At 47.1% G+C, this 24,262-nt stretch overlaps 1 protein-coding gene across 1 annotated transcript; it reads right to left on the bottom strand.

Annotated features, from left to right (window-relative positions):
- Positions 1 to 453: 453 nt before the first annotated feature.
- Positions 454 to 24,031, bottom strand: SHCBP1 (SHC binding and spindle associated 1). The gene is made up of 13 exons (XM_081201167.1): positions 23,649 to 24,031; positions 21,404 to 21,589; positions 19,302 to 19,417; positions 18,223 to 18,434; positions 17,416 to 17,508; positions 14,023 to 14,256; positions 11,897 to 12,065; positions 11,024 to 11,144; positions 5,933 to 6,064; positions 3,742 to 3,860; positions 3,184 to 3,270; positions 2,071 to 2,221; positions 454 to 1,373 (listed from the first exon to the last, which is right to left on the bottom strand). The coding sequence occupies exons 1-13, from the start codon at positions 23,908 to 23,910 to the stop codon at positions 1,060 to 1,062; spliced, it is 2,196 nt and encodes a 731-aa protein (XP_081057293.1). The 5' UTR covers positions 23,911 to 24,031; the 3' UTR covers positions 454 to 1,059.
- Positions 24,032 to 24,262: the final 231 nt, after the last annotated feature.

Below are 24,262 nucleotides of genomic sequence, written 5' to 3'. Positions count from 1 at the left end.
ACTTAATCCTTACGCACGTGTCAAGCTAAGGCAGGAGAATATCTCAAAAGAAGCATTGTGTCATTACAGGCCTGTGGACTCGTTGTTTTGACTGCTGTTTTGACGAAAGCAAAGCTGCCTCAGTGGTGTGTTTATTGAAGAAATCCACCAGATGTACATTCCTGGCCCTGGTACAACGCCAGTTCCCCTCTCAGCCACTCGCAAGAACTCCCAAGCATTCGGACGGACGACCACGCCTCTCTCATTCCTCCAAGTTCAAAGATGGAAAATCTTGCCCACACCTTTCCAAGCCTCTCACTCAGGGAAACGTTTTCTGAGTTAACTGAGACTGCCCTGAGAACCACCAGGTCTTTCTTCACCCAGAAAGCCCAAGACTACACAGTTTTCTAACAGCCGTTAAATCTAAGCACTGCAGTTCTACACCCTAATATATTTTAAGAATGCTCACATGGATCAGCTGTGTAACAGGTAAGGTTTATTGAAAGGGACGGACAGAACTCTGTACAAAACAAAGAGGGGGGACAATTTCCTAAATATATTTTTTAAAAAAGGTTTTATTTAAAAACAGCTGAAAATAATAGACCACCACTACTACGTAGGAAGCAAAACACTCTTTTCAGCTGTGGTTAAGAGGTCAACAGTTTTACGGTACTGTGAACAGCCTCGTTCCTCCTGCAGCTGGAGCTTCAAATGTCTTTTTTAATGAGGTGTCTTCTATATCAGAAATAAATACAGTAAGTGATATGTATGTATGTATGTATGTGTGTGTGTATGTATAGCAAGCAGAAAGAGAGTATATCCATTCAAAAGGTTCCACGAGGAAGTTTTCTTTTGCTCTCAAGTGCTGGGTTCAAAACACACACCAAGGAGTAGAAATTTCAGTTGTGCAACAGGTGTGCTGCATAGGAGAATAAATACACCGGAATCACATGCAAGCAAGGAATGGAGCCAAATAATAATTATTTTTAAGGGATGGGTGTCAACAGTTTCAGCTACTCTGCAGCAAGCCAGCCGGCAGCCAGGCTATATATTATTCCGATGCCATTCTACTAGGGAAATCTAGTAGAGAAATGTTCCAAAGCTCCCTTTGCCATTTCGCTTGAAGTGGTTGCCCACAATGGACACAAACATCTCCTGAGACATCAGGTTGTCGTCCGCTTCCGTGATGCCCAGGTTGCTCAGCCTCTTCTTACGCAGATTGCTCTTCTTGAGAGATGCGGCGGAAAGTTCGTTGGCGATTTCAGAATTGCCTTCTGTGTGCTCAGAAACGCCTGCCCTTCCACGAGGCTCCCACCCACCACCGACCTGTTGGTGTGCATCTTCGCACGCCGGGATGGAGCCGTCGCCCGTGGGATGAAGGTCCTTTGCTTGCTCTAAGCCAGAAACAATGACATTAAGTGGAATCCTTACGTACAACTGATTTTATTGACTACCACATCTTAAAAACAGTTTGAAACTTTGAATCCTAACAATAAGACAGGACCTGAAAATGTACACCTCAAGTGTCAAAAAACCAGGGACAAAAGATGCATCTTCAGCATCCTCCTGAAAGTGTATAATCAAGGTGCTAAACATACCTCTGTGGGGAGTTCCACAGCTTAGGAGCTGCCACAGAGAAGGGTCCTCGCCCAGGCTGCCACCCCCCAAGGCTCTGTGGGCGGAGGAACCACCAAGAGAGCCCCCCTCTGAATGCATCAACCTGGCCAAAGGCAAAGCAGTTCATCATGGGAAGAGCTACTAGTCATCATGGCTATGTCTGCCTCCATGGTTGGAGGCAGCAATGCTCCTGAATGCCAGTGGCTGGAAACCACAGGAGGCCAGAGCTTCTGTGCTCATGGCCAGCTTGCAGGCTTCCCATTGGGGTCTCTGGTTGGCCACTGTGAGAACAGGATGCTGGACTGATCCAGCATGGCTCCTCTTATCCTGGGGTTCAGAACAGGCATTAGTATTATTATTAATTTATTGAATTTATATACGGCCCTATACCCGCAGGCCTCAGAGCAGTTCACAGGTATTGTTCCCTGCTGTTTCTGGGTGCTCAGATAGAACTACCTTTCATTAACAACTTACCTGGGCCACTTAAGATTGTGCCTCCTGAGCTTTCTGGAGCGCTCTCTTTGACAGTAGGCTTCACCAGGACCACTCCATACCCTTCGTTATTATGTATTACATTGTTCACCATTGTTATCTTGGGAACGTCATAATTTTCATCCAAAAAGTCCTAAAAGCCAAGGGTGAGAGACATGCCCAGTCCAGAAGGTAAGATTGCTAATCTTCTCATTTCATATATTATTAGGAAGTTTATACAGTGGTACCTCGGAAGTCGAACGGAATCCGTTCCGGAAGTCCGTTCGACTTCCAGAATGTTCAGAAACCAAAGCACGGCTTCCAATTGGCTGCAGAAAGCCGAGGAAGCCCCGTTGGACATTCGGGATCCAAGGTACAACTGTACTCTGTTTTCCTCTACTGTGACAATTGTCAAATCAGTTCCCATAATAATAATAAATGCAGGGTAATCTTTAATAAGAACAAAATCAACAAAACTCAACTATCAGATCAAAGACAGACAACAAGATCAACACCAGAAACTAGAAAGGGAAAAATGGCCAGGGAATCATGTGAAGAAATAAATACATTTTTAACTTCTAGTGGCAGCAGTCCAACAGGGAGGTCACAGGGTAGGTGCCACTACAGAGAAGGCCCTCTTCTAGACCACAGCCAGGCGCTGTGTAATGCAATCAGCAGACCCTCCCCATCAGATCACAGTGGACAATAATGACCACAATGGAGAGACCAAAAGCAGGTTCCAGCATAACACTAAGCCAAGGATGGTGACTTCTTTCCTCCTAGAGTGAGTCAGGATGAGCAAAAAGGGTGTAATTTGGTCACATAGTCTAAGTCATAGTTTATGGCAGGGTTGAGGTGCCCCCCCCCCCCCAGGTGTTCTTGGGCTGCATCTTCCCAACAGCCGCAGCCAGCATGGCCAATGGTGGGAACTCCAGATCAGCTGCATCTGAAGAATCACAGGTTCCCCACAGATGATGTGCAGCTTACTGAGACATTCAAACCAATGAGAGATCATGAAACTATGCCCTTCTCTCTGCCCGCACAGCTCTGCCAATCCGATGTTACCAGAAGCATAGGAAGCAGCCCTGCTAACCCCAGTTCCTCTCAGACACTCACTTTTATTAGGATTCCTTCTTTGCAATGGTGTATGCCGTTCCCCATCAACGTACACATGCTGCCCGGATAGATTTCTACACCGGCACCCTGCAATTAAGAGGCGGATATGTTGCTAATCAATAGGCAATTCTAAGAGGCTGTTGGAGAAATCAATAAGGCCTAGACTCCTGGATAATCGACAAATGAACTTTGCTCTGGTCAACAGTTCAAGTGCGCATGCGGCGAGCGATGGCTGGTGAAGGTGGCGTTTGCATGGTCCGCATTCTGCTCCAACCAGAACAACAAAAAGTTGCTCAAAAGCACTGTCACACGTTGCAAGCGCCACATAACGCCATACAATGCTAGATAAACTGATTTGAAAGGGCAAACCTATTTTATAGTAACTGTTTGTAATCTTCTTGCAATTTCTGTAATTTTTCCAGCGTATCCGAGGAAGCGCCTCACGTGTGCTTTTGAAAGAGGAGCGGATTATTAGCCGGCGTCAAATGTATCTGCCGAAGCTGCTTTTGTTTCCTTTTCAATGAGTCTGTCAATCGCAAGAAGAGCATCAATTCCTACCTTAGCACCGTACAAGTCGGAATTTTTCATTGAAAGCTCAGCCGATGTTCGCACCGCCACCCCTGTGGTCTCGCACTGCAACACGCAGTTCTCCAGGGTAGTCTTCCCTTGATGGACACCTGGGTGGGAGGGAGAAGAACGCTCTGAGCTGCTGCACCTGTAGCCCAGGTTTAGAAGTGGTTCCTGGTGAACCCCAAGAAACACAAGCAAGGGATTCTAGGGTGTTTGAGTTACGTAAGCCTGGGGAAGCTCAGTGGTAGAGAATCTGCTTTGCATGCAGAAGGTTCCAAGTTCTATGTCCAGCACATCCAGGTAGGTCTGGGAATGTCCCCTGTGTTGAACCCTAGAGCTCTGCCATTCTAAATCAAGTATCCTGAGCTAGAGGGACCAGTGGCCTGATTCAGTAGAAGGCAACAGAAGACCCAAGTGTCTTTTGTGCGGGGGAAGGGGGAACCAGGGGTTGGAGGGACAGAGAGGAGTATCTTGCAAAAGCATCAAGAACAGAAACTCTTCACAATATAACCTTTGGTTGCTGGTCCACTGCAAAATTGTCACTCATTAGTTCTAGAGTGATGGATTCGTCTTTAGGGGGAACATTTCAGTGGCTTATTTTCAGGACATATTGCCATGCTGGAAGTTGCACCGGGTCTACAATTATTAGCTGCTGGAAACTTTTCCTGCTGAATCGTTTTCTCAAGTGGTTTGTTGTTGTTGTTTTTGGATTGCATTTTGTGGTTTGAGTTGTCGCTACCCACTTTGGAGAAGTGTCCTATTGAGAGGCAGGTGAAAATCTTCTAAACAAATGAACAATTGTGTGTGTGGGGTGAGAAGGTCCTTTGGAAGCAGGGGCAACGCTGGAACTGAACAGGAAGCCTTTGCAGGCCAGATTTGGCCTCTGGACCTTCTATTTTTCTCCTCCCCACCCGCCATTAAGTATTTATTGCAACAGCCAGAATTTTTACAAAAAGTTACTCTTCATAAGAACATTTTAGGGACGTACAGTTAGTAACTTCTCTCCAGCAGTGGCCCAAGAACCCTCTCTTTTCATGGTGCGTGAATATATTTTCACATGTAGAAGGTGCTGAAATAGTCTTGCTAGCCCATGTAACATTTGTTATTCAAATCTACCTCTCGATGACGAAGTGTTAATTATCACCTGCTCCAGAAGACAGAAGGGCAGAGCCAACAAGATTGTTGTCAAATTCAGATAGGGGTGGAGGGGTGCCAGATTCCCATTATGGAACAAAAATTTAAAAATTAAACTTTTGATATCGAACAATAGGGGCGGGCGGGTAAAGTATCCAAGTTATGACACGCCTCTCTGGAACAGACCATTGATCACCAGCCGCCAACGAGGTGCCCCCCCCCCAATGTTTTGGATGTCCACTCCCATCAGCCGCAGCCAGCACAACATCTGCCAGCATGGTTGATGGGAGTCACAGCCCAACACATCTGGAGGGCGAACCACAACGGTGACAGCAGAACTAGGTTATTAATGAAAGCAGAGATGAAAGGTAAGAAGATGAAACTTGAATTAGAACAAATAGGTGATGCTTTGATGCAACAGATACAGGGGGGATGATGTTAGGAATATGATGCTTCTAAGAATTAAACTGGGTCCCTGCCATTAAAGGCTAGGAACATAAAAAGAGCCTGCTGGATCAGGCCAATGGCTCATTGAGTCCAGCATCCTGTTCTCACAGTGGCCAGCCATATTCCCCAATGGGAAGCCCATGAACAGCACTGCCCTCTGCCCTCCTGTGGTTAACAGGAACTGGTATTCGGAAGCACTCCTCTGCGGAATTACAGATCTGGGCCTCCCCACCCCAAATTCAGATAAGGAGGAAGGGAAAGAACAAGGGAAAAAAACAGATGAAGAATGGGGGTGGTGCCTGGAAAATTTGCAAGCCAAGTCATGAGCCTTGCCTGCTGGGTTAAGGCAACCCTCTCCTCTTTGGCAGTGCCACCAAGGCAGAAAAATCTTGGGGTATTTCAATCCCACCATACACAAGTAGTAACAGAAGTCATCCAGGCATGGATCAAGTTGCGGCAATCGTCCTAGACTGTCTATTTCACCTGTTATTAGGGTTGGCACAGCAGAAGAGGGACGGGGCCCAATCCACCACTTAGTTCCTCAGTCTAGGCTAGGGGGTAGCACGCCAAAGCCAGGTGGCAAGCTTAAGGTACTTACTCAAGATGCCTTCCACGGCATCGTGCTGGACCAGCTTCACGCTGGAGATTTTCACGTCCGCGGCGGTGCACTCCACAAAAGCGTCCCCCTTCCCTCGTTTCTCTATCACAATGTCGTCTGGCAAACCGTAGCCTGCGGAGAACGTTTCAGGAGGCAAAAGGAAAGAATAGTTTTGGCAGGTTGCAACAAACCCAGGGACCAGGCAGAGGGCCTTCTCAGTAGTGGCACCCTCCCCTCAGACGTCAAGGAGATAAAGAATTACACAACTTTTAGAAGACACCTGAAGGCAGCCCTGTACCGGAAGGTTTTTAACGATTGATGTTTTTATTATGTTTTTAGATATGCTGTAAGCTGCCCACATTGGCTGGGGAAACCCAGCCAGATGGGCGGGGTATAAATAATAACATTATCATTATTATTATGACCACCCTGTAGCAGCCACACCACCAGCCAATGTGCTGTAGTGGTTAGAGCATCAGACTAGGGCCTGGGAGACTGGGGTTCAAATCCTGCTCTTGGCCACAAAGCTCAGAGAGTGGCCTCGGTCCAGTAACTAAGTCTCAGCACTAACCAACCTCACTGGGTTTGTTTTGGGGATAACACAGCAAAGGAGAAGAATCACGTCTACCACCATGAGCTCCATGGAAAAAAGGTGGGATATACTTGCAACAATAAACCAGCTTCCTTCTTACACACTTCTGCATTTTAGGAGGGACGTTCTGCTCAGTTCTATGGCATTTAGTTAAATGACATACACAACAAATGCCCCCCCCCCCCTTTAAGGCTGCAACGCTGAGTTAACTAAGCTCTCCACAGTCGCTCGCTCTGAAGCACTTAAGAGAAATTTACGAGCATGTAAAAAAAAAATTTATGGCTCATCACTAGCAAGAACAAACAACAAGGCAAGTGATAATAACGATGCCATTAGAGAGCCATGAGATCTTTCTGGAATTAAAAAGAAAGAAAGTGCAGGAACTCTTGTTCACAAGCCACATCCAGCAAGGAGGAATCTTCTAAAAAGTAGCTCTTTAGCTGTGGTTCTGGGTTGTACTAAATGACCCTTGGAATCCCTTCCAACTCTACAGTTCTCCAACTCTATGAAGAAAGCACTAGGAACCATAGCAAGGCTGAATTCAGACACGGGATTTATTGCAGCATTTTCCCAGTTAGGATGCTGGCACTTCTGTGCTCATTTGTAACATTCCTTTCACACTGCAAGAACTGTTGCATCACAGAACTGTGGGTTTGCTGTTGTTTTTTACTGATCTACTGGCAGGTCACCCTAAACACTGGCCACGCCATTACTCCCCCACCCTTTCCACACATGCACACTTCTGTTCCCCCACAATTCATCCACGGAAATGGCCAGGAAGAACCATTTGCCGATATACCACCCCAAATTTTGTCACTTTGCTCCTGGTTCTTTTCTGGGTTAATGGAATTGCAACTGGATTTTTCTCTCTCTCTCTCTTGTAGCAATCTACACGGAAATAAGTGCTAAACTTCCACTAGTTCAACTGTAGTGAAGTATGTGAACGAACCTTCCAACGAGTCTTGGCCTCACCTCTCCTTTCACAGCAAGGAGGAAATTGGGAACACCCACTTTTAACTAAATCACTGTTTCCCTTGAAGTCCAAACTTGGGAAACTGTGGTTTGCTTCAAACTCTAGTCAGCACAAAGCAGCGACGTTAGCTGCAGAGATAGCTCAGTCGGTAGAGCATGAGACTCTTAAAACTCAGCGCCATGGGTTCGAAACCCACTTTAGAGGCAAGATTCCTGCATTGGCAGGGGGCTGGACTGGATGACCCTCGTGGTCCCTTCCAACTCTACAATTCTAAGTGGCTTCAGTTCCCAGTTTCTTCCCAAGGGGCTTCCCAAGGCTCATTCATGTGGCAGGAATCCACGGTTTCCCGTTAAGTGTGAACCGGTACCGTACATCAACATACAGGTACAGATACTTTCATTTGATTACAATTTTTGGTGCGGCTGAGAGCGTTGGTGGGCTCACTTTAAAAGTCTTGGATCAATTTATCAGTAAAGCTACCACTGCCTTTCCAAAAAGGAGTCCATGCTACCATTAGTATAGAGGCCTAGGGTCACTGGGAGTGTGTGTTAAAGACCCGTTAATATTTCTGTAGCAGGGCCCCCTGCCCTACATTGTCCTAGAGAGCCACCCAATCAGCTTGGAAAGAGAGCTTTTTAGCCACTGAAAATAAGTTCTCTCACCCTCTGGGCTAACTGGAGCCAATCAGAGCGAAGGAGGCGGAGTCAGCCACCGAGGATCAGCTCCTAGGGTCAGCTCTGGAGAAGTCAGGGGAGAACACAGAGGAGTTGTTCCCAAACGCTCCAAAGCTAAGCACTTGGGAAAACTGGAAACACAAGTTGCTTCCATTTCAAGGGAAGGGAGTGTGCAAGTTCTGTACTGTATGATAGGACTTCAAAAGAAGATATTAGAGCACTCCAGATGATTTGCCCACGTACCTGCACAGGAAATTGCGGGTCTGGGTGCAAGGCAACACATGGAGATCTGCACCGACCGTTGCAATGCATTCCCCGTTATTATCTTGTATAATTACAAGGTTATATAATTCTAGGAAGTATAATATTGGAAGGGATGTAGCCATGACTATCAGGAAAGGACCCTGCCCTTCTGGATCTGCCACTGTACTGCTGCATGTCATGCACCAACAATAACATTCAATGGCTCAAATTGGTCCATACAAACACAAACACACACACACACACACACACACACAGAGAGAGAGAGAGAGAGAGAGAGAGAGAGAGAGAGACTCCTCCCTTATCATTAACACCCATCCAACATCATTAACAGACCACGTTGCTTAAATGCCACCCAGCGCTTTTATTTTTCACAGCTTCCAAAAAAAAGGAAAAAGCAGATCTATCAAACGACAAGCAATAAGACTTCCTGGCACTTGTTCAATCAGAAGCGTCGACTCGATGAATAAACTAGATGTCGGCTTTTGTTCCTTAAAAGCTCGTGGCGATGTCTGGTCTAGTACGCTTTAATTTGCTTGCTCACATTCGCCTGACCTCTCTTGATAGGATGCGATTTGTCATAAATACCACCCCGAGTTCCCGAGCCATCTTATTCTCACTCCTACTGATAAAGAAATTTATTGAAAGCCTCTGTCCTGCAGGGGTACCACACACTGGCATGCATATCTATATAAATCAAACATTCGAGAAAGACTGGGAGAAAAAGAAAATCATTGTCATAAAAATAAAGGAAGCAAAAATTGTTGGGGTTTTTGTTGTTTTTAAAGGAGGCCGGAAAGAGTGGGGGGGGGTGGAAAGAAGAGTCTGAAACAGCAGGAAATTAAACCCTCGGCTCTTTTTCCACTAAAGACTTTTGACAAGAGAAAGATAGCGACTGCAACATAAGCCCCACAGCAACGTACAGCCTATTATGCTAACAACCGCACAGCAGACCCCAGGTTCTTTTGGCAAACTTAAGGGAGGTGGAGCTGTCCGCAGTGGAGAAAGTCCAGGGAGAGAGTTACAGGGTAGAAACAAAAAGGGGTTTGTATCTGTTTTTCCAAAACAAGACAGAAGCCTTTCCAGCACTGCCTGAATGAACCCTTATATATCCAAGCTCAGTCAGGGAGATCACCTGCAGGAGCATGAGTTGGCAAGGCTCGTTTGACAACAAGGAACCAAGCCTTTAGTGCCATCAGTCCAGTCCTGTGGAACTCTCTGCCACTAGAACTTCTGTACCAACTTTTAAACGCCTACTGAAAACTTTTTTCTATTCCGCCAGGCCTATGCAGGCAATTAAGGATACATCCCTCCACCATGGTTAATTGATGTTTGTTTTTAGTTTTAATTTTATGTTTTTAACACTGTAAACTGTTTTGGTTATTTTAATGACACAGCGGTATACAAATGTTTTTACAAATAAATAAGCGTTTCATTTTGGACCCATATTGCTGGATGAGGGTGGCTAGCTATGCAGATAAGCTTCAGAAAGTCCAGCCGGTGCCAGTGAAATATCAGAACATGAAGGAATAGCAACAGAGCTAAGAGGATTGACTGATCGCCATAGCTTTTATATATACACATTTCTATAGAACACGGGTTTCTTCCTATATTTTATCTATTAAATTTCTGTACAGAACAAGGGGACAGGCCCACTGACTTAGCCGGAAAGGGGTGCTGCTCCCTCATACATGCCCCTTCCTCCATGATGTGCAGAACACGTTAGACAGCTACTCCACATAAAGAGCTACACATGTGTAAGCCCCACTGTACAGTCTCCTCTCCCACCCCTTTGAGGGCCAATATCTGGCTCACATAAGAAGATCCTGCAGGACAATGGTCCATCTAGTCCAGAATCCTGATCTCACGGTGGCCAACCTGGTGCCTGTGGGAAATCCAGAAGGAGGATTCCAGCACAAGATCCCACTCCCCTCCTGTGGTTTCCAGCCACTGGTATTCAGAAGCCAACTGTAGAGGTGGAACCAAGCCATCATGGCGCGTAGCCATCAATCGCCCTCTCCTCCTCCTCCATGAATTTGACTAATTGTCTTTTAAAGCCATCTAAGTCGGTGGCACCTCAAAGTGCAAGTAGATAAATAGGTACCACTCCAGTGGGAAGGTAAACGGCGTTTCCGTGCGCTGCTCTGGTTCACCAGAAGCGCCTTAGTCATGTTGGCCACGTGACCCAGAAGCTGTATGCCGGCTCCCTCAGCCAGTAAAGCGAGATGAGCGCCGCAAACCCAGAGTCGGCCACGATTGGACCCAATGGTCAGGGATCCCTTTACCTTTAAGTCAGTGGCCATAACTGCCTCCTATGGGACCGAGTTCCACAGTTAAACTATTTACTTCATAAATAAGTCCTTCCTTTCCTTTATCTGTCCTGAACCTTCGTTGGATGTCCGCGAGTTTTAGTTCCAGGAAAAAACAAGAAATAATACTTCTCCCTACCCAATTTCTCCTGGGATTGAAGTCCCATATAGCTGCCCATATAGGCTGAGGCTGATGGGAGTTGGAGTCCAGGTTCCCCCACTCCAGGTTTCATAGAGAAGAAGGAAAACCCACCAAGACTTTTAACAAACACAAGCTCTAACCTTCCAGTTCAATGCTGTCGGCGACGCACAAGGTGCCCTCCACAATGTAGTGACCAGGGCAAACCACAATCCTGTCCCCTGCATAGCAGGCGTTCATAGCAGACAGCGGGTCGCTGTGGAACTGAGGAAGAGGAAAGAGATACCATCAAAAGCAATGTTCAGGTGCTGGGAGAGGACTCAGACCTTCTCTCCATTCCAGGTCTTCACAGTTTTAGAGGACACGTGCCCAGGACATTGTGGCAGTGGTGGGGAAGCTTTGGCCACTCATATGATGTGGAACTCCAACTCCCACCATTTCCAATGGGAAGGGCCAAGGACAATGGGAGGGGTAGTCCAGCAAAAGCTGGAAGGCCACATCAAGGTTCTCTCCACCAACCTATTACCAGGGGAAATCACATGAAAATGGGAAGATGCCTGACCAAGTCAACGCCATGCTCCAGCCTTCACCAACCTGGTGGCCTTGAGATGCTGTTGATGGATTACAACTCCCATCAGCCATGCTGGATGGGAATGATGGGAGTTGTAGTCTAGGAACATCGGCAGCTACCTAAAGACTCTGTCTCTTTCCAGAAATTTTAATTCTGCAATAAATAATGTTAATTCATGGATGGACAGCCTACAGCATGCAGTCACCGCTTCCAACTGCAACTTCCCTGTATGTCAAGAAAGCGCTGCTTCCCTACAGCAATGTTTTCAGCCTGGATAGCTCAGTTGGTTAGAGCACGGTGCAGATAACGCCACGGCTGCAGGTTCAATCCCCATATGGGTTTGCATATTCCTGCACTGAATGATCCTCAGGGTCCCTTCCAACTCTACAATTCTATGATCCAGGCAAACAACAACAACATACCAAACAACCCTGGACCACCGTACCTGTATTTCCATTTCTTCATTACAAGACTCTGGAGAAAATTTGTCCCTGAGCAGACACTGCAGCAGGCTTGACATCATGGTGGCAGACACAATATGGGTGATGGTGGCGCCCGAGGGGCGCACTCCCCTCGCCTGGAGGCGAGCGTGCTTCTGGTAGCCAAACACATACCTGCAAAAAAGAGAGAATGTTCCTTAAGCACGTTCAGTTCCTAGATGGACGTTACAGACAAATGAATAATTGTACAGAACGTATTTTCTCTTGTAAAAATAGAGGGGACACACCCCACACCACCCACACAAAAATCAGGGTCAGGACTATAGTATGTGGGGGAAGGTAGAGCTCAGGATTAACCCATGGGTAGCCTATGTGAGGCACTACAATTCCCATCAGTCAACAATGGCACCATGAGAACCTGGTGCCATTGTTGACTGATGGGAAGAAGAACCTGCAGGATCAGGCCAAAGGGGGCCCTTCTAGTCCAGCATCCTGTTCTCATACAGTGGTACCTCGGGTTACATATGCTTCAGGCTACATACGCTTCAGGTTACAGACTCCGCTAGCCCAGAAATAGTGCTTCAGGTTAAGAACTTTGCTTCAGGATGAGAACAGAAATCATGCTCTGGCGGCACAGCAGCAGCGGGATGCCCCATTAGCTAAAGTGGTGCTTCAGGTTAAGAACAGTTTCAGGTTAAGTACGGACCTCCGGAACGGATTAAGTGCTTAACCCGAGGTACCACTGTAGTTGCCTACCAGATGCCTGTGGGAAAACCAGCAAGCAGGGTTTGAGCACAAGGGCACTGTCTCCACTTGTGGCTTCCAGCAACTGGGATTCAGAAACATGACGGCCTCTGATTATGGAGGTGAAGCACAGCCATCACGGCAAGCGGCCACTGCAAGCCTTATTCTCCATAAATTTATCTGATCCGTTTTAGACTTGGGGGGGGACTCCCACTTCCAAGCAGTTACTTGTTCTTGGAGGAATGTGGCCATTATACCAGTATCCCACCAGAATGGAAGACAGTGTGGGAAGGAAAGCCCCCTCCCCATGGTCCTGAGAGCTTACCCAACCCACCCTCACACACAAGCTACTTTTAAAAAATGGGGGGATAGATTAAACATGCAATCACATGTTTAAAATATTGTCTGTCTTGTCCCCAAGACTGGGCAAAGCCACCCAGATTACAGTGGTACCCCGCAAGACGAACGCCTCGCAAGACGGAAAACCCGCTAGACGAAAGGGTTTTCCGTTTTGGAGGCGCTTCGCAAAACGAATTTCCCTATGGGCTTGCCTCGCAAGACGACAGCCCATAGGGAAATCTCCGGGACAGCGGGGAAGCGCAGCGCGTCTTCCCCACTGTCCGCGGACCTCCTCCCGCCGCCCGGCATCTGAACGAAGCTCCGATGCCGGCCGGGGGGGGGGAAACGCCTCCCCCCGCCGCGCGGCATCGGAACGAAGCTCCGATGCCGGGCGGGGGGGGGACGCCTCCTCCCGCCGCGCGGCATCGGAACGAAGCTCCGATGCCGGCCGGGGGGGGGAACGCCTCCTCCCGCCGCGCGGCATCGGAACGAAGCTCCGATGCCGGCCGGGGGGGGAACGCCTCCTCCCGCCGCGCGGCATCGGATGGCTTTCCTGAAGACTTGGGGTGGGAGGAGGGTTTTCCTTCCCACCGCCAACATTCAGAATGCTGTTCTGAATGTTGGCGGCGGGGAGGAAAAACCCTCCTCCCACGCAAGCCCTGGGAACAGAGGGAAAGCGCTGCGCGCCTTCCCCTCTGTTCCCGTACCTGTCCTGAAGGCTTGCGGTGCGGAGAAAAGCCCTTCTCCGCACCGCCAGCCTGGCAAGCGGTTTCCCTAGGAACGCATTAATTGATTTTCAATGCATTCCTATGGGAAACTGTGCTTCGCAAGACGAAAAACTCGCAAGAAGAAAAAACTTGCGGAACCAATTAATTTCGTCTTGCGAGGCACCACTGTAATCCATGGTTGGACTGAATCCAGAAAGAAAATATCTTCCAAGATCCCAAATGCAACCCTGGTCACTAAGCCCTACTGCGTTGTTGCTATTTTTTTATTCAAAAGGCAGTAAAAAAAAAAAATCTTTTCAATTAAAATGAAAATGCATTACCTCAAAAGAGGGTTTTCAATCAGCTTTAACTTTTGTTTCAGGTGCTCTATCCTGTTGTAGAGTTTCATCCCTTCCACCACAGAGACGTTCTCTGCTTCCGTGTCGGAATCGCTACTTGCGAGGCTGTTCCTGAGGACTAGAAACCTGCGGTAGAGCTCTTCACACTGGGAGAGGAGGCTGTGGTAGTCCGCCACCAGCGCGGAAGGGACACGATCTTCAGCAATGTCATAGTACCTGGAATTCAAAATTAGGACATCATCGATTGGGGGAAGAGGCACAAGAATCAAACATTGCATGAAGGAAGCCAGAATAAAGAAATTCCAGGTGGAACAGCCAGTGTAGTCTGCTGGGGGGGGGGGGACTACAACCCAGAGTCTAGTTGCACCTTAGAATCATAAAAATCTAGGGTTGTAGGGTTGGAAGGGACACCCAAGGCTCATCTAGTCCAACCCTCTGCAATGCAGAAATCACAGCTAATGAATCCCTGACAGGTGGCTGCCAGGGAAGTGCCATCGGCTCAGAGGCAAGAAATAGAAGGGCGGTCGTGTTACAGGGAGCCTCCGAAAATCTTGCGAAGCAGTTCCTCTTCCGGGGAGGAGGAAAGCCCCACCTCTAGTGGAGAAGAGGTGCAAGGACCAGAGGATGCTAGAAAGAGCCTTAACGCTGCTCCTGAGCAAGCCGGAGAGGAGGGAAGCTCGCCTTTGCCATCGCCCATCCTGCGCAGTAGTCTGAGGAGCAGGGAGGGGTGGAAACGGTTGGGAGTAACGAAACTTTTATGTTGGGGGAGGTCCAAAAAAAAAAGACCATTCCCGGATTCTGCTAGTGATTGAGCCAGACATGAACTTATGACGCTCTTCACTGTAAATAGTTTGCACCAAAATAAAGCCTGTAGAAGACAGGTTGGAGTCCTGCCTGGTTACTCTCGAGCAAGACAGTGGCCATCCAACCCCTGTTTAAAAATCTCCAGGGATGGATTGCTCACCGCCTGCCAAGGGAGGCTGCTCCATGGCCGAACAGCTCTTACAGTCAGAAAGTTCTTCCTCATGCTCAGTCAGGCTCTCCTTTCTTGTCATTTGAATTCACTGGTTCGGATTCTGCCTTCCAGAGCAGAGGAAAACAAGCTTCCTCCATCTTCCACATGACAGCCCTTCAGATACCTGAAGAGGGCTATCATATCACCACTCATGCTTCTCCAGGCTAAATATACCCAGCTGCCTCAGCCGTTCTTCTTAAGGCTGGGTTCATAATATGATACAACAAAACAACACCACCGCAAACTGGCTTATAAATATAAAACCAAATTTGCTAGAATAATAGCTAGAATAAAAACCAAATTTGCTAGATTAGCTAGAATAGAATGTGTATCTGAAGAAGTGTGCATGCACACGAAAGCTCATACCAAGAACTAACTTAGTTGGTCTTTAAGGTGCTACTGGAAGGATTTTTTTTAGCTAGAATAGAGTTAGACTTGTAACCATTCAAACAACAAACACGCTAAGGTGCCATGTGCAAAACAAAGACTGGAGATACAGTTGTATATTTATTTACTCCATGTTTACAGTATCTCCGGGCTTTGTCTTGCACATGGCACCTTAGCATGTTTGTTGTTTGAATGGTTACAAGTCTAACTCTATTCTAGCTATTATTCTAGTAAATATGGTTTTACAGTGGTACCTCGGGTTACATACGCTTCAGGTTACATACGCTTCAGGTTACAGACTCCGCTAACCCAAAAACAGTGCTTCAGGATAAGAACTTTGCTTCAGGATGAGAACAGAAATCGTGCTCTGGCGGCACAGCAGCAGCGGGAGGCCCCATTAACTAAAGTGGTGCTTCAGGTTAAGAACAGTTTCAGGTTAAGAACAGACCTCCAGAACAAATTAAGTACTTAACCCGAGGTACCACTGTATACTTATAAGCCAGTTTGTGGTGGTGTTGTTTTGTTGTATTATTATTATTACTGTCACCACATTTGATACTTTGGGTTCGTAATATGACCTGCGATACTTTGGAGCCAGTGTGATGTAGTGGTTAGAGTTGCTGGACTAGGACCTGGGAGACCAGGGTTCAGAATTCCTCCTCTGCTACAAACATCACTGGGTGACCAACCCTCACAGCCTAACATACCTCACAGGGTTGTTGTGAGGGTGAAATGGAGAGGTCTATGCCACTTTGAGATCCGGGGGGGGGGGGAGGTGCACCAGAAATGGAACAGTAAAATATTTCCAAGCAAAAGAGAGTTGTGAAGCAAGAAGCATGTGGGGAAGTGGGTAATTTTTAAGATGGACTTAGCAAAAAAAAAAAAAAAAAAAGAGGGGGTAGAAAGGGGATACAACCCTGTTTTAAATCTATCATACAGCCCTGGGCCACTGAAGGGAAACTCAGAACGCCCAATTTTATTTTAATTTGGACATAACTCCTCAAAGCGCCTCTTCTTGCCTATAAAATCCTACTGTTGGTGTTATAGCACCACCTAGAGGTAAAGTGACCCCGTGCATGGGATATATTTTAGAAAACACCCCTAGAACTATCCCCAAGATTCCTTTTCATTCCACAGCAATGTTTTCAGAACTAAAGTGGAGGGGTCAGGGAGTTGTGTGTTTACGTTTTGAGGCAGCCAAAGCCACAGAACGGCTCAGAAGCTTAGACAGTCCATGATGCAATTTGAGACAGCTTGCTAACTGTGCTATCTGACTCAGAAACGTGAGTCTGACCCAAATCACCCCGATTTGCCTTGTCATTCGGGGTACACACAAAACCAATGTGCAGCCCTAGTATACAGCCATCATGACTAGTATATAGTCATCGACAGCATTTTCCTCCATCAATCTGTCAGGTGTCTATTTGAAGTCATCTCTAAGTGTTGCGGCAGTGAATTACATAGTCCAACTAAGCACTGACCAAAGTATTTCTTCTTACATGTCCTGTAAGCTTCTCCTATTCACCTTCATTGGGTGGCCCCAGGCCCCAGTATTGTGCTGACGTTTCTTCAGAGCTCGCTCTCCAGTTAACCTCTCAACTCAATTTCCCATCTCTTCAAGCCTCGCCTCATTCTCCACATAAACTTCCTAGGTGTTCCTCCTCTGCACCCTTTTCTTGCCTCTTAACCCCACATGCTTCTTGGGACCTTTCCAGTTCTCCATCCTCGCCAACAAGGTTTCACACTCAGTCAAGCTGACAACTTCCCCTTCCCTCACAGGAGCTGCACTGCAAGCGGGTTTGTTGCCCAAGTAACTGAACATTCCCAGCCAGGACACCAACTCTGCGCCAAAACTATGTGGGAAGATTCACTGCCACAAGCACATTTGCAATACAACATAACTCCTTTGGAGTTGGGAGTGGAAGCTGTTTAGTCAACTCCCAAGCTCAGAAATGTTTTCAAGAGGTACTTACAGCCTGAGCCGAGGTTCAACACATCTGCCAAAATAATCAAAGTCGTCGTCGTCCTCTTCATCCCAGCTCCGCCAGAGGTGCTTGTAGAAAAACCTTCAAAATCAAAAAGGGGGAAATGTTAAGGATGTCAAGGAAGAGCCTGCTGGATCAAGACAGTGGCCCATCTAGCCCCGTATCCTGTTCTCACAGTGGCCGACCAGATGCCTATGGGAAAGCAGGATAAAAATACTTCTGTGGTTTCCAGCAACTGGCATTCAGAAGCATTGCTGCCTCTGACCATGGAGGCAGGGCATAGCCATCTTGGGTAGCAGCCTTTGGAAGAACTTTATTCCATAAATTTGCCCAATCCTCTTTTAAAGCCATCCAATGCCACATCCTCCTGTGGCATTGAGTTCCACAGTTTAATAACAACAACAACAACAATTTATTATTTATACCCTGCCCAACAACAACAACAACAACAACAACAACAACAACAACAATAATAATAATAATAATAATAATAATAATAATAATAATAATAATAATAATAATAATTTATTATTTATACCCCGCCCATCTGGCTGGGCTTCCCCAGCCACTCTGGGCAGCTTCCAACAAAATATTAAAATACAGTAATGCATGAAAAGGTGCTTTCTTTTGCCTGTCCTGAATCTTCCAACATTCAGCTTCATTACATGTCCGTGAGTTCTAGCATTACGAGAGAGAAAACTTCTCTCTCTCTCTTTCATAAATGTCTATCATGTTGGGTCTAGGCCAAGCCATGGGCAAGCGGGTCCCCAGCATAGGCAGGCCACGTAATCTTACCTGACGTGCTCGACAGCCAGTGCAGTGTGGTCAAATTCCCCCGACTCGTCAAAGACAACCCACAACTCCCGCAACGGCAGCCGCTGCCCCTTCACTTCTAAAAGCTCCTGGATACACTCCTGAGTGAAGGCATCGCCCCCGCGAGTCTCACACAGGAAAGGGTCACAGAGGTGCACCACCGCCTTCAGAGCAGAGTAATCCACATCAACAACCTGTTGTGTTAAAAAGAGAGGCGAGAAGAGGCACCTTCATGATCTGCGCAGCGCCATTTGGAGGCAGGAGGATGGCTTCAAGGACCCTCCAAAAAAACTCAATGTAATAAGAATAGTATTAATACTATTAATTAATAACAAGCAGCTTCTTTTCTGCTGCTCCGGAGGAGGGTAGGACTCAAATCGCTGGATTCAAGTTACGAGAATTCCGACTAAACATTCGGAAGGAATTTTGGACGCCGAGATCTGCTTTTGGTAGTGGAACGGACACCCTCAGAAAGTGGACTCTCTTTTGTTGGAGGTTTCCAAACAGAGACTGGGTGTCCACCTGTCCGGGATGCTTTAGCTGCAACTAATGTGCTGAAATGGGATGGACTTGAGGACCCCAGAGCAACTCCACAATTCTATGATTCTAATACCTCGTCCTTCACCATAACATCCCAGGGCGGATTACAACAATTAAAAGACCCTGTTAAAAACAGTAGCTCCCAACAGGGGTGGTATTGCCAACTGGGGGTGCTAAGAGGCAAGGGGACTGCAGGGCGATGCTGGAGGTATTGGTATATAATTGTTAACAAATGTAATTTTCTATATGGAAAAAATATTATTTAAAAAGAGACTGTGAAAAGCTGGTACCACTTGGATCAAAATCACCAATGGTGCTGAATTAATTAAATGAAACAGTTTTCACTGGATTTTGAGTAAACGTGCAAGTAATAGTGTTTTGAATTTTTATTTTCTTATTATATTGCACATTGGGTCATGCAACGAAAGCAATCCCCCTAGAACAAGGCGAGCATCTAAACACACAGCTCTTGTCAATGGTTCACGTGGAACCAAGCCTCTGGGCTGCCCAGCTGCACTTACTTCAACCAGGACCTCAAACACGCTGGTGCGCCACACCGCCTGCCACCCGGACGGCTCAATGACCTTCTCCAAATACGATGCTGTGAATTCTTGGACCTCTGAGGCTTTGCAGTCAGCTGGAAATCAAATGGGTTGGGGAGGGGAGATTACACACATCCACGCATCAGAAAAGACACAGGCAATGCCCTGAATGTGTTTGTGAGCAGAGCAGACAGAAAACAAATGAAAAGGAGTCACCCGGAAACTGCAATTAATCCAGAATGCGGCAGCTAGACTGGTGACTGGGAGTGGCCACCGGGACCACATAACACCGGTCCTGAGAGATCTGCATTGGCTCCCAGTACAGTGGTACCCCGCAAGACGAACACCTCGGAAGACGAAAAACTCGCTAGACGAAGGAGTTTTTCGTTTTCTTAGCCGCTTCGCAAGACGCATTTCCCTATGGGCTTGCTTCGCAAAACGAAGCTTGCCCCGCAAGCTCCGGGGATAGCAGGGAAGAGCAGCGCGTCTTCCCCGCTGTCCCCGGACCCCTTTTGAACCAAGGGGCGGCAACGGGGAGAAGCGATTCTCCCCGCTGCCCCTTCCCTTGCTTTAAAACAGGTCCGGGGACAGAGGGGAAGGCGCACGCGCCTTCCCCTCTGTCCCCGGAGATTGCGGGGCAGGCAACGGGGAGAAGCAATCTTCTCCCCGCCGCCCCTTGCTTTAAACAGGTCCGGGGACAGAGGGGAAGGCGCGCGGCGCTTCCCCTCTGTCCCCGGACGGTCTCCATAGGAACACATTGATTGATTTTCAATGCATTCCTATGGGAAACCGTGCTTCGCAAGACGAAAAACTCGCAAGAAGAAAAAACTTGCGGAACGAATTAATTTCGTCTTGCGAGGCACCACTGTACGTTTCCGAGCACAATTCAAAGTGTTGGTGCTGACATTTAAAGCCCTAAACGGCCTTGGTCCTGTATACCTGAAGGAGCGTCTCCACCCCCATCGTTCAGCCCAGACACTGAGATCCAGCGCCGAGGGCCTTCTGGCAGTTCCCTCATTGCAAGAAGTGAGGTTACAGGGAACCAGACAGAGGGCCTTCTCGGTAGTGGCGCCCGCCCTGTGGAACGCCCTCCCTTCAGATGTGAAGGAAATAAGCAGCTATCCTATCTTTAAAAGGCATCTGAAGGCAGCCCTGTTTAGGGAAGTTTTTAATATTTAATGCTGTATTGTTTTTAACACTCGATTGGGAGCCGCCCAGAGTGGCTGGGGAAACTTATTATTATTATTATTACTTTATGTGAGCACTTTCAATGCACAAAGAGATACAATGAGAACTGCTCAATTGTTACTGGGCAACATTAAGGAAGCCAACAGGCCAGGGTTAGGGAACCCAAGGCATTGCAAGTGCTGCAGGACTCCAGCTCCCATCTTCCCTGACCACTGGCCATGCTGGCTTGGGCTGAGCAGGGTTGGAGACAATGAAATATGGAGAAGCTGCAAGTCCCCAACCCCCTTTCGCTAGCTGCAAGAATTTGAGCAGCACAGACCTTGCGGAAACTAGAAGGGGCTCACAATCTGCTGCAAACCCACACAAATACCTCCTAGGAGACAAGGCTTGCAACAATGGGCTATAGTTTCCATTTGGGCAGAGAGATGATAAGAGGTTGGAATCTACTGGTGAATCACTGGGTGATTTGCAGCTCAGAAATGGCGCCTGAATCCCAGCCAGATTTTAAAGGGGGGAAAGGCTCAGCTGGTAGAATCCCTGGCCTGTAGTTAACTCAGACGCAGGTTTGAACTTGCTTAATGGTGATATTAATCTGTGCTGAAACGGCAATAAACAGAATTCAACCCCCGCACAACCCTCATTTTAAAACAGACTCGCTGTTGTTCTGCCTGGCTTTATTGACCATCCCGATGTAATGTTTTAGCTGCTGCCGTTTTAACTCATCAGTTTTCATGCTTATACTTATTCATTTATTGGTCATTCTGTAAGCCACCTTGTGAAGGTTTGCACCTGAAACAGGCAAGGTGTAAATAAATTGACAAATACAGAAACCGTAAACAAATCTGGAACCCTGATATCAAGAGCACAGCCTCGGAAACCAAGAGGCTACTCACCCAACATGTAGTCCTGATAGGTCTTAAAGCGCTCATAGAACAGGAGGTTGTTTGTCTGGAAAGTGTCTGGGAAGAGGGCATTCCTCTCTGGCACGAGCCTTTGCAAAGAGGTCCCTGGCATGCCATGACTCCCATAATCGCTGCAGCTGCTGCATTCACTATCGCTTTCTCCGCCTTTGCCCTCGTCTTAGACCAGAGAGAGAGAAAAATCATACATCCAACTGATTTATTCTTGAACACATCAGATGAAGCCTTTTTTTAAAAAAACATGCTACTTAAATATTTTGCAGTTCCATATAGAAAAATTGTGATGCATTAAACACTGGTCGCTTTTAGCACACCCATAATGTCTTTCTACTAAAGTGCAAGGCCTAATTCCCAGGTAGGGACCCAGCTGTGCTCCAGATGTTGCTGGGTTGCTGGTTTTAAGGCCTTGGTGGCTTCATATGGGAAGAAGTATTCCTTCAGATTCAGAGGTCCCAGTGTAAGGACATATGAAGAGCCTGGCTGGATCAGGCCAGTGGCCCATCTAGTCCAGCATCCTGTTCTCACAGTGGCCACAATGGGAAGCCTGCAAGCTGGCCAGGAGCACAGGGACACTCTGCCCTCCTGCAACTCCCAGCCACTAGTATTCAGAGGCATGACCGTGGGGGGTGGGGTAGAAGATAACAATTGTAGCTAGCAATAGCCTTCTTCATAAATATGTCCAATCCCCTTGTAAAACTATCCAAGTTGGCCATCACCACCTCCTGTGGAGCAAGCACCACATTTTAACCACGTGCTTCATAAAGAAATTATTTTATCTGTGCTGAATCTTCCAACATTCAGCTTCATTGGGTGCCCACAAGTTCTAGAGTTTAATGAGACAGAAAAGTATATATACAGTGGTACCTCAGGTTAAGAACTTAATTTGTTCTGGAGGTCTGTTCTTAACCTGAAACTGTTTTTAAGCTGAAGCACCACTTTAGCTAAGGGGCCTCCTGCTGCTGCTGCACCGCCGCTGCACGATTTCTGTTCTCATCCTGAAGCAAAGTTCTTAACCCAAGGTAACATTTCTGGTTTAGTGGAGTCTGTAACCTGAAGCGTATGTAACCCGAGGTACCACTGTGTGTGTGTGTGTGTGTGTGTGTACACACACACATAATTTTATAAACTTCTATGTCAGCTCTTACTCACCTGCTCTCTAAACTAAAAAATCCCCAACGCTGCAAACTTCAGTCATAGAGGAGTCACTTCATCTCTTTGATCATTTTGCTTACCCTTTTCTTAACTTTTCCCAACTCTACATTTATACTATTCTGAGGTGAGCCAATCAGAACTGTACGCAGTATTCCAAATACATTCACACAGTAGGTTTTGCTGACAGCGTTATGTTTAGGAAAAGAGGCTTTGTTCAGAAGGGTCACTGCATCAGCCTCTCAGGTTAACCTACCTAACAAGGTGGTTGTTACAAAAAAAAAAAAAAAAACAGGATTTGCACCAAGCCAAGTTCTTTGGAAGGAACAATGGCATGGAAAATGTAAAAAATGGTAACCAACGTCAGCTCCAACTACAGATAAAATGGTTTGGTCTTTTTAAATGGAAAACAGGATCAACTGAAGAAGGGTTGGATTAATAAAATGAAATGTGGAGTTAACTAAAGGCATCATTTGTTTTGGTTATATGTTATGGGAAACAATGAACACTCTAAAGGGTGGGAATTAGAACTAGATACAGTGGTACCTCTGGTTACGTACTTAATTTGTTCTGGAGGTCTGTTCTTAACCTGAAACTGTTCTTAACCTGAAGCACCACTTTAGCTAATGGGGCCTCCTGTTGCCTCTGCGCTGCCACTGCACGATTTCTGTTCTCATCCTGAAGCAAAGTTCTTAACCCAAGGTAATATTTCTGGGTTAGCAGAGTCTGTAACCTGAAGCGCATGTAACCTGAAGCATATGTAACCCGAGGTACCACTGTATTGTAGTAGAACAAATATATTAACAAGATACTTAATCCTACTCATAGAATGGATTGTGTTTCAAATAAATGTAATTTGAATCCTGGAAAACTGTTCATAGAGGGAGTGGCATAAACTTATAGTTACACTGTGATCCATATTGTACTTTTGTAATACAGCTTAGTTTGGAAAACAAAAACCCCAATGTGAGTAATCAGTTATAGGATTTAAAACAAGTACGCAATAATGAGATTTGTTAAAGGAGGCAGAAGGTAAACAAACAAACAAACAAACAAACCACTTGTTTACCTAGTTTAAGGTTTTCTGGTTCTTCCTGTGGCTCAGAAATGCTGGCATTTGGCGCGGGCTCCAGGGACTCCTCTCCCCGTCCATCACGCCCTTCTTCCGTTTCTCCTGCTTCCGTCCCCAGTATCACAGCGCCCTTCACCGTCTCGCCTGGTCCGTTCTCATTCGCTTCCTCCCCTCTCGCTGGGGCATCCGAGGCCTCTGTCTCCATCGCTGCCTCTTCCAGCGGCGGCGGCGTCAACGATTCGGGCGCCGGATCAGCCATCGTCCCCCTTCTCCTTCAACCCGGCCCGGGTCCCCGCAACTTCAACCCTCAACGACAGCGCCAAGCGGCCAAACAAGCCTTTCCTTGTAAATTTCAAACCTTCCCGGGCAATGAGCTCACCGTCTTCCTCTGCGTAACGGCGCGGGAGAGCTCGGATTGGCCGAAAGGGGAGACTCGGAACGTCGCGGGAGCCAATCGGTGCGCTGGCAGCGGGGGAGTTGTGGAACGTTGAGACTTCAGGGCGGTGTCCCAGCGTTCGAAGTGGGCGGGGAAAAGGAAGTAATGGAAGGTTGAGAAGAAAAGTGCAGAGAGACAGCTCTGAAATCTCTCTTAAGCAGGGCCGGATTGCAGT

Source organism: Podarcis bocagei (assembly GCF_964188305.1).
Source record: "Podarcis bocagei genome assembly, chromosome: 7".
NCBI lineage: Eukaryota > Metazoa > Chordata > Lepidosauria > Squamata > Lacertidae > Podarcis > Podarcis bocagei.
Note: the sequence above shows the minus strand (reverse complement) of the source record. Positions and strands in the feature narration are given on the sequence as shown.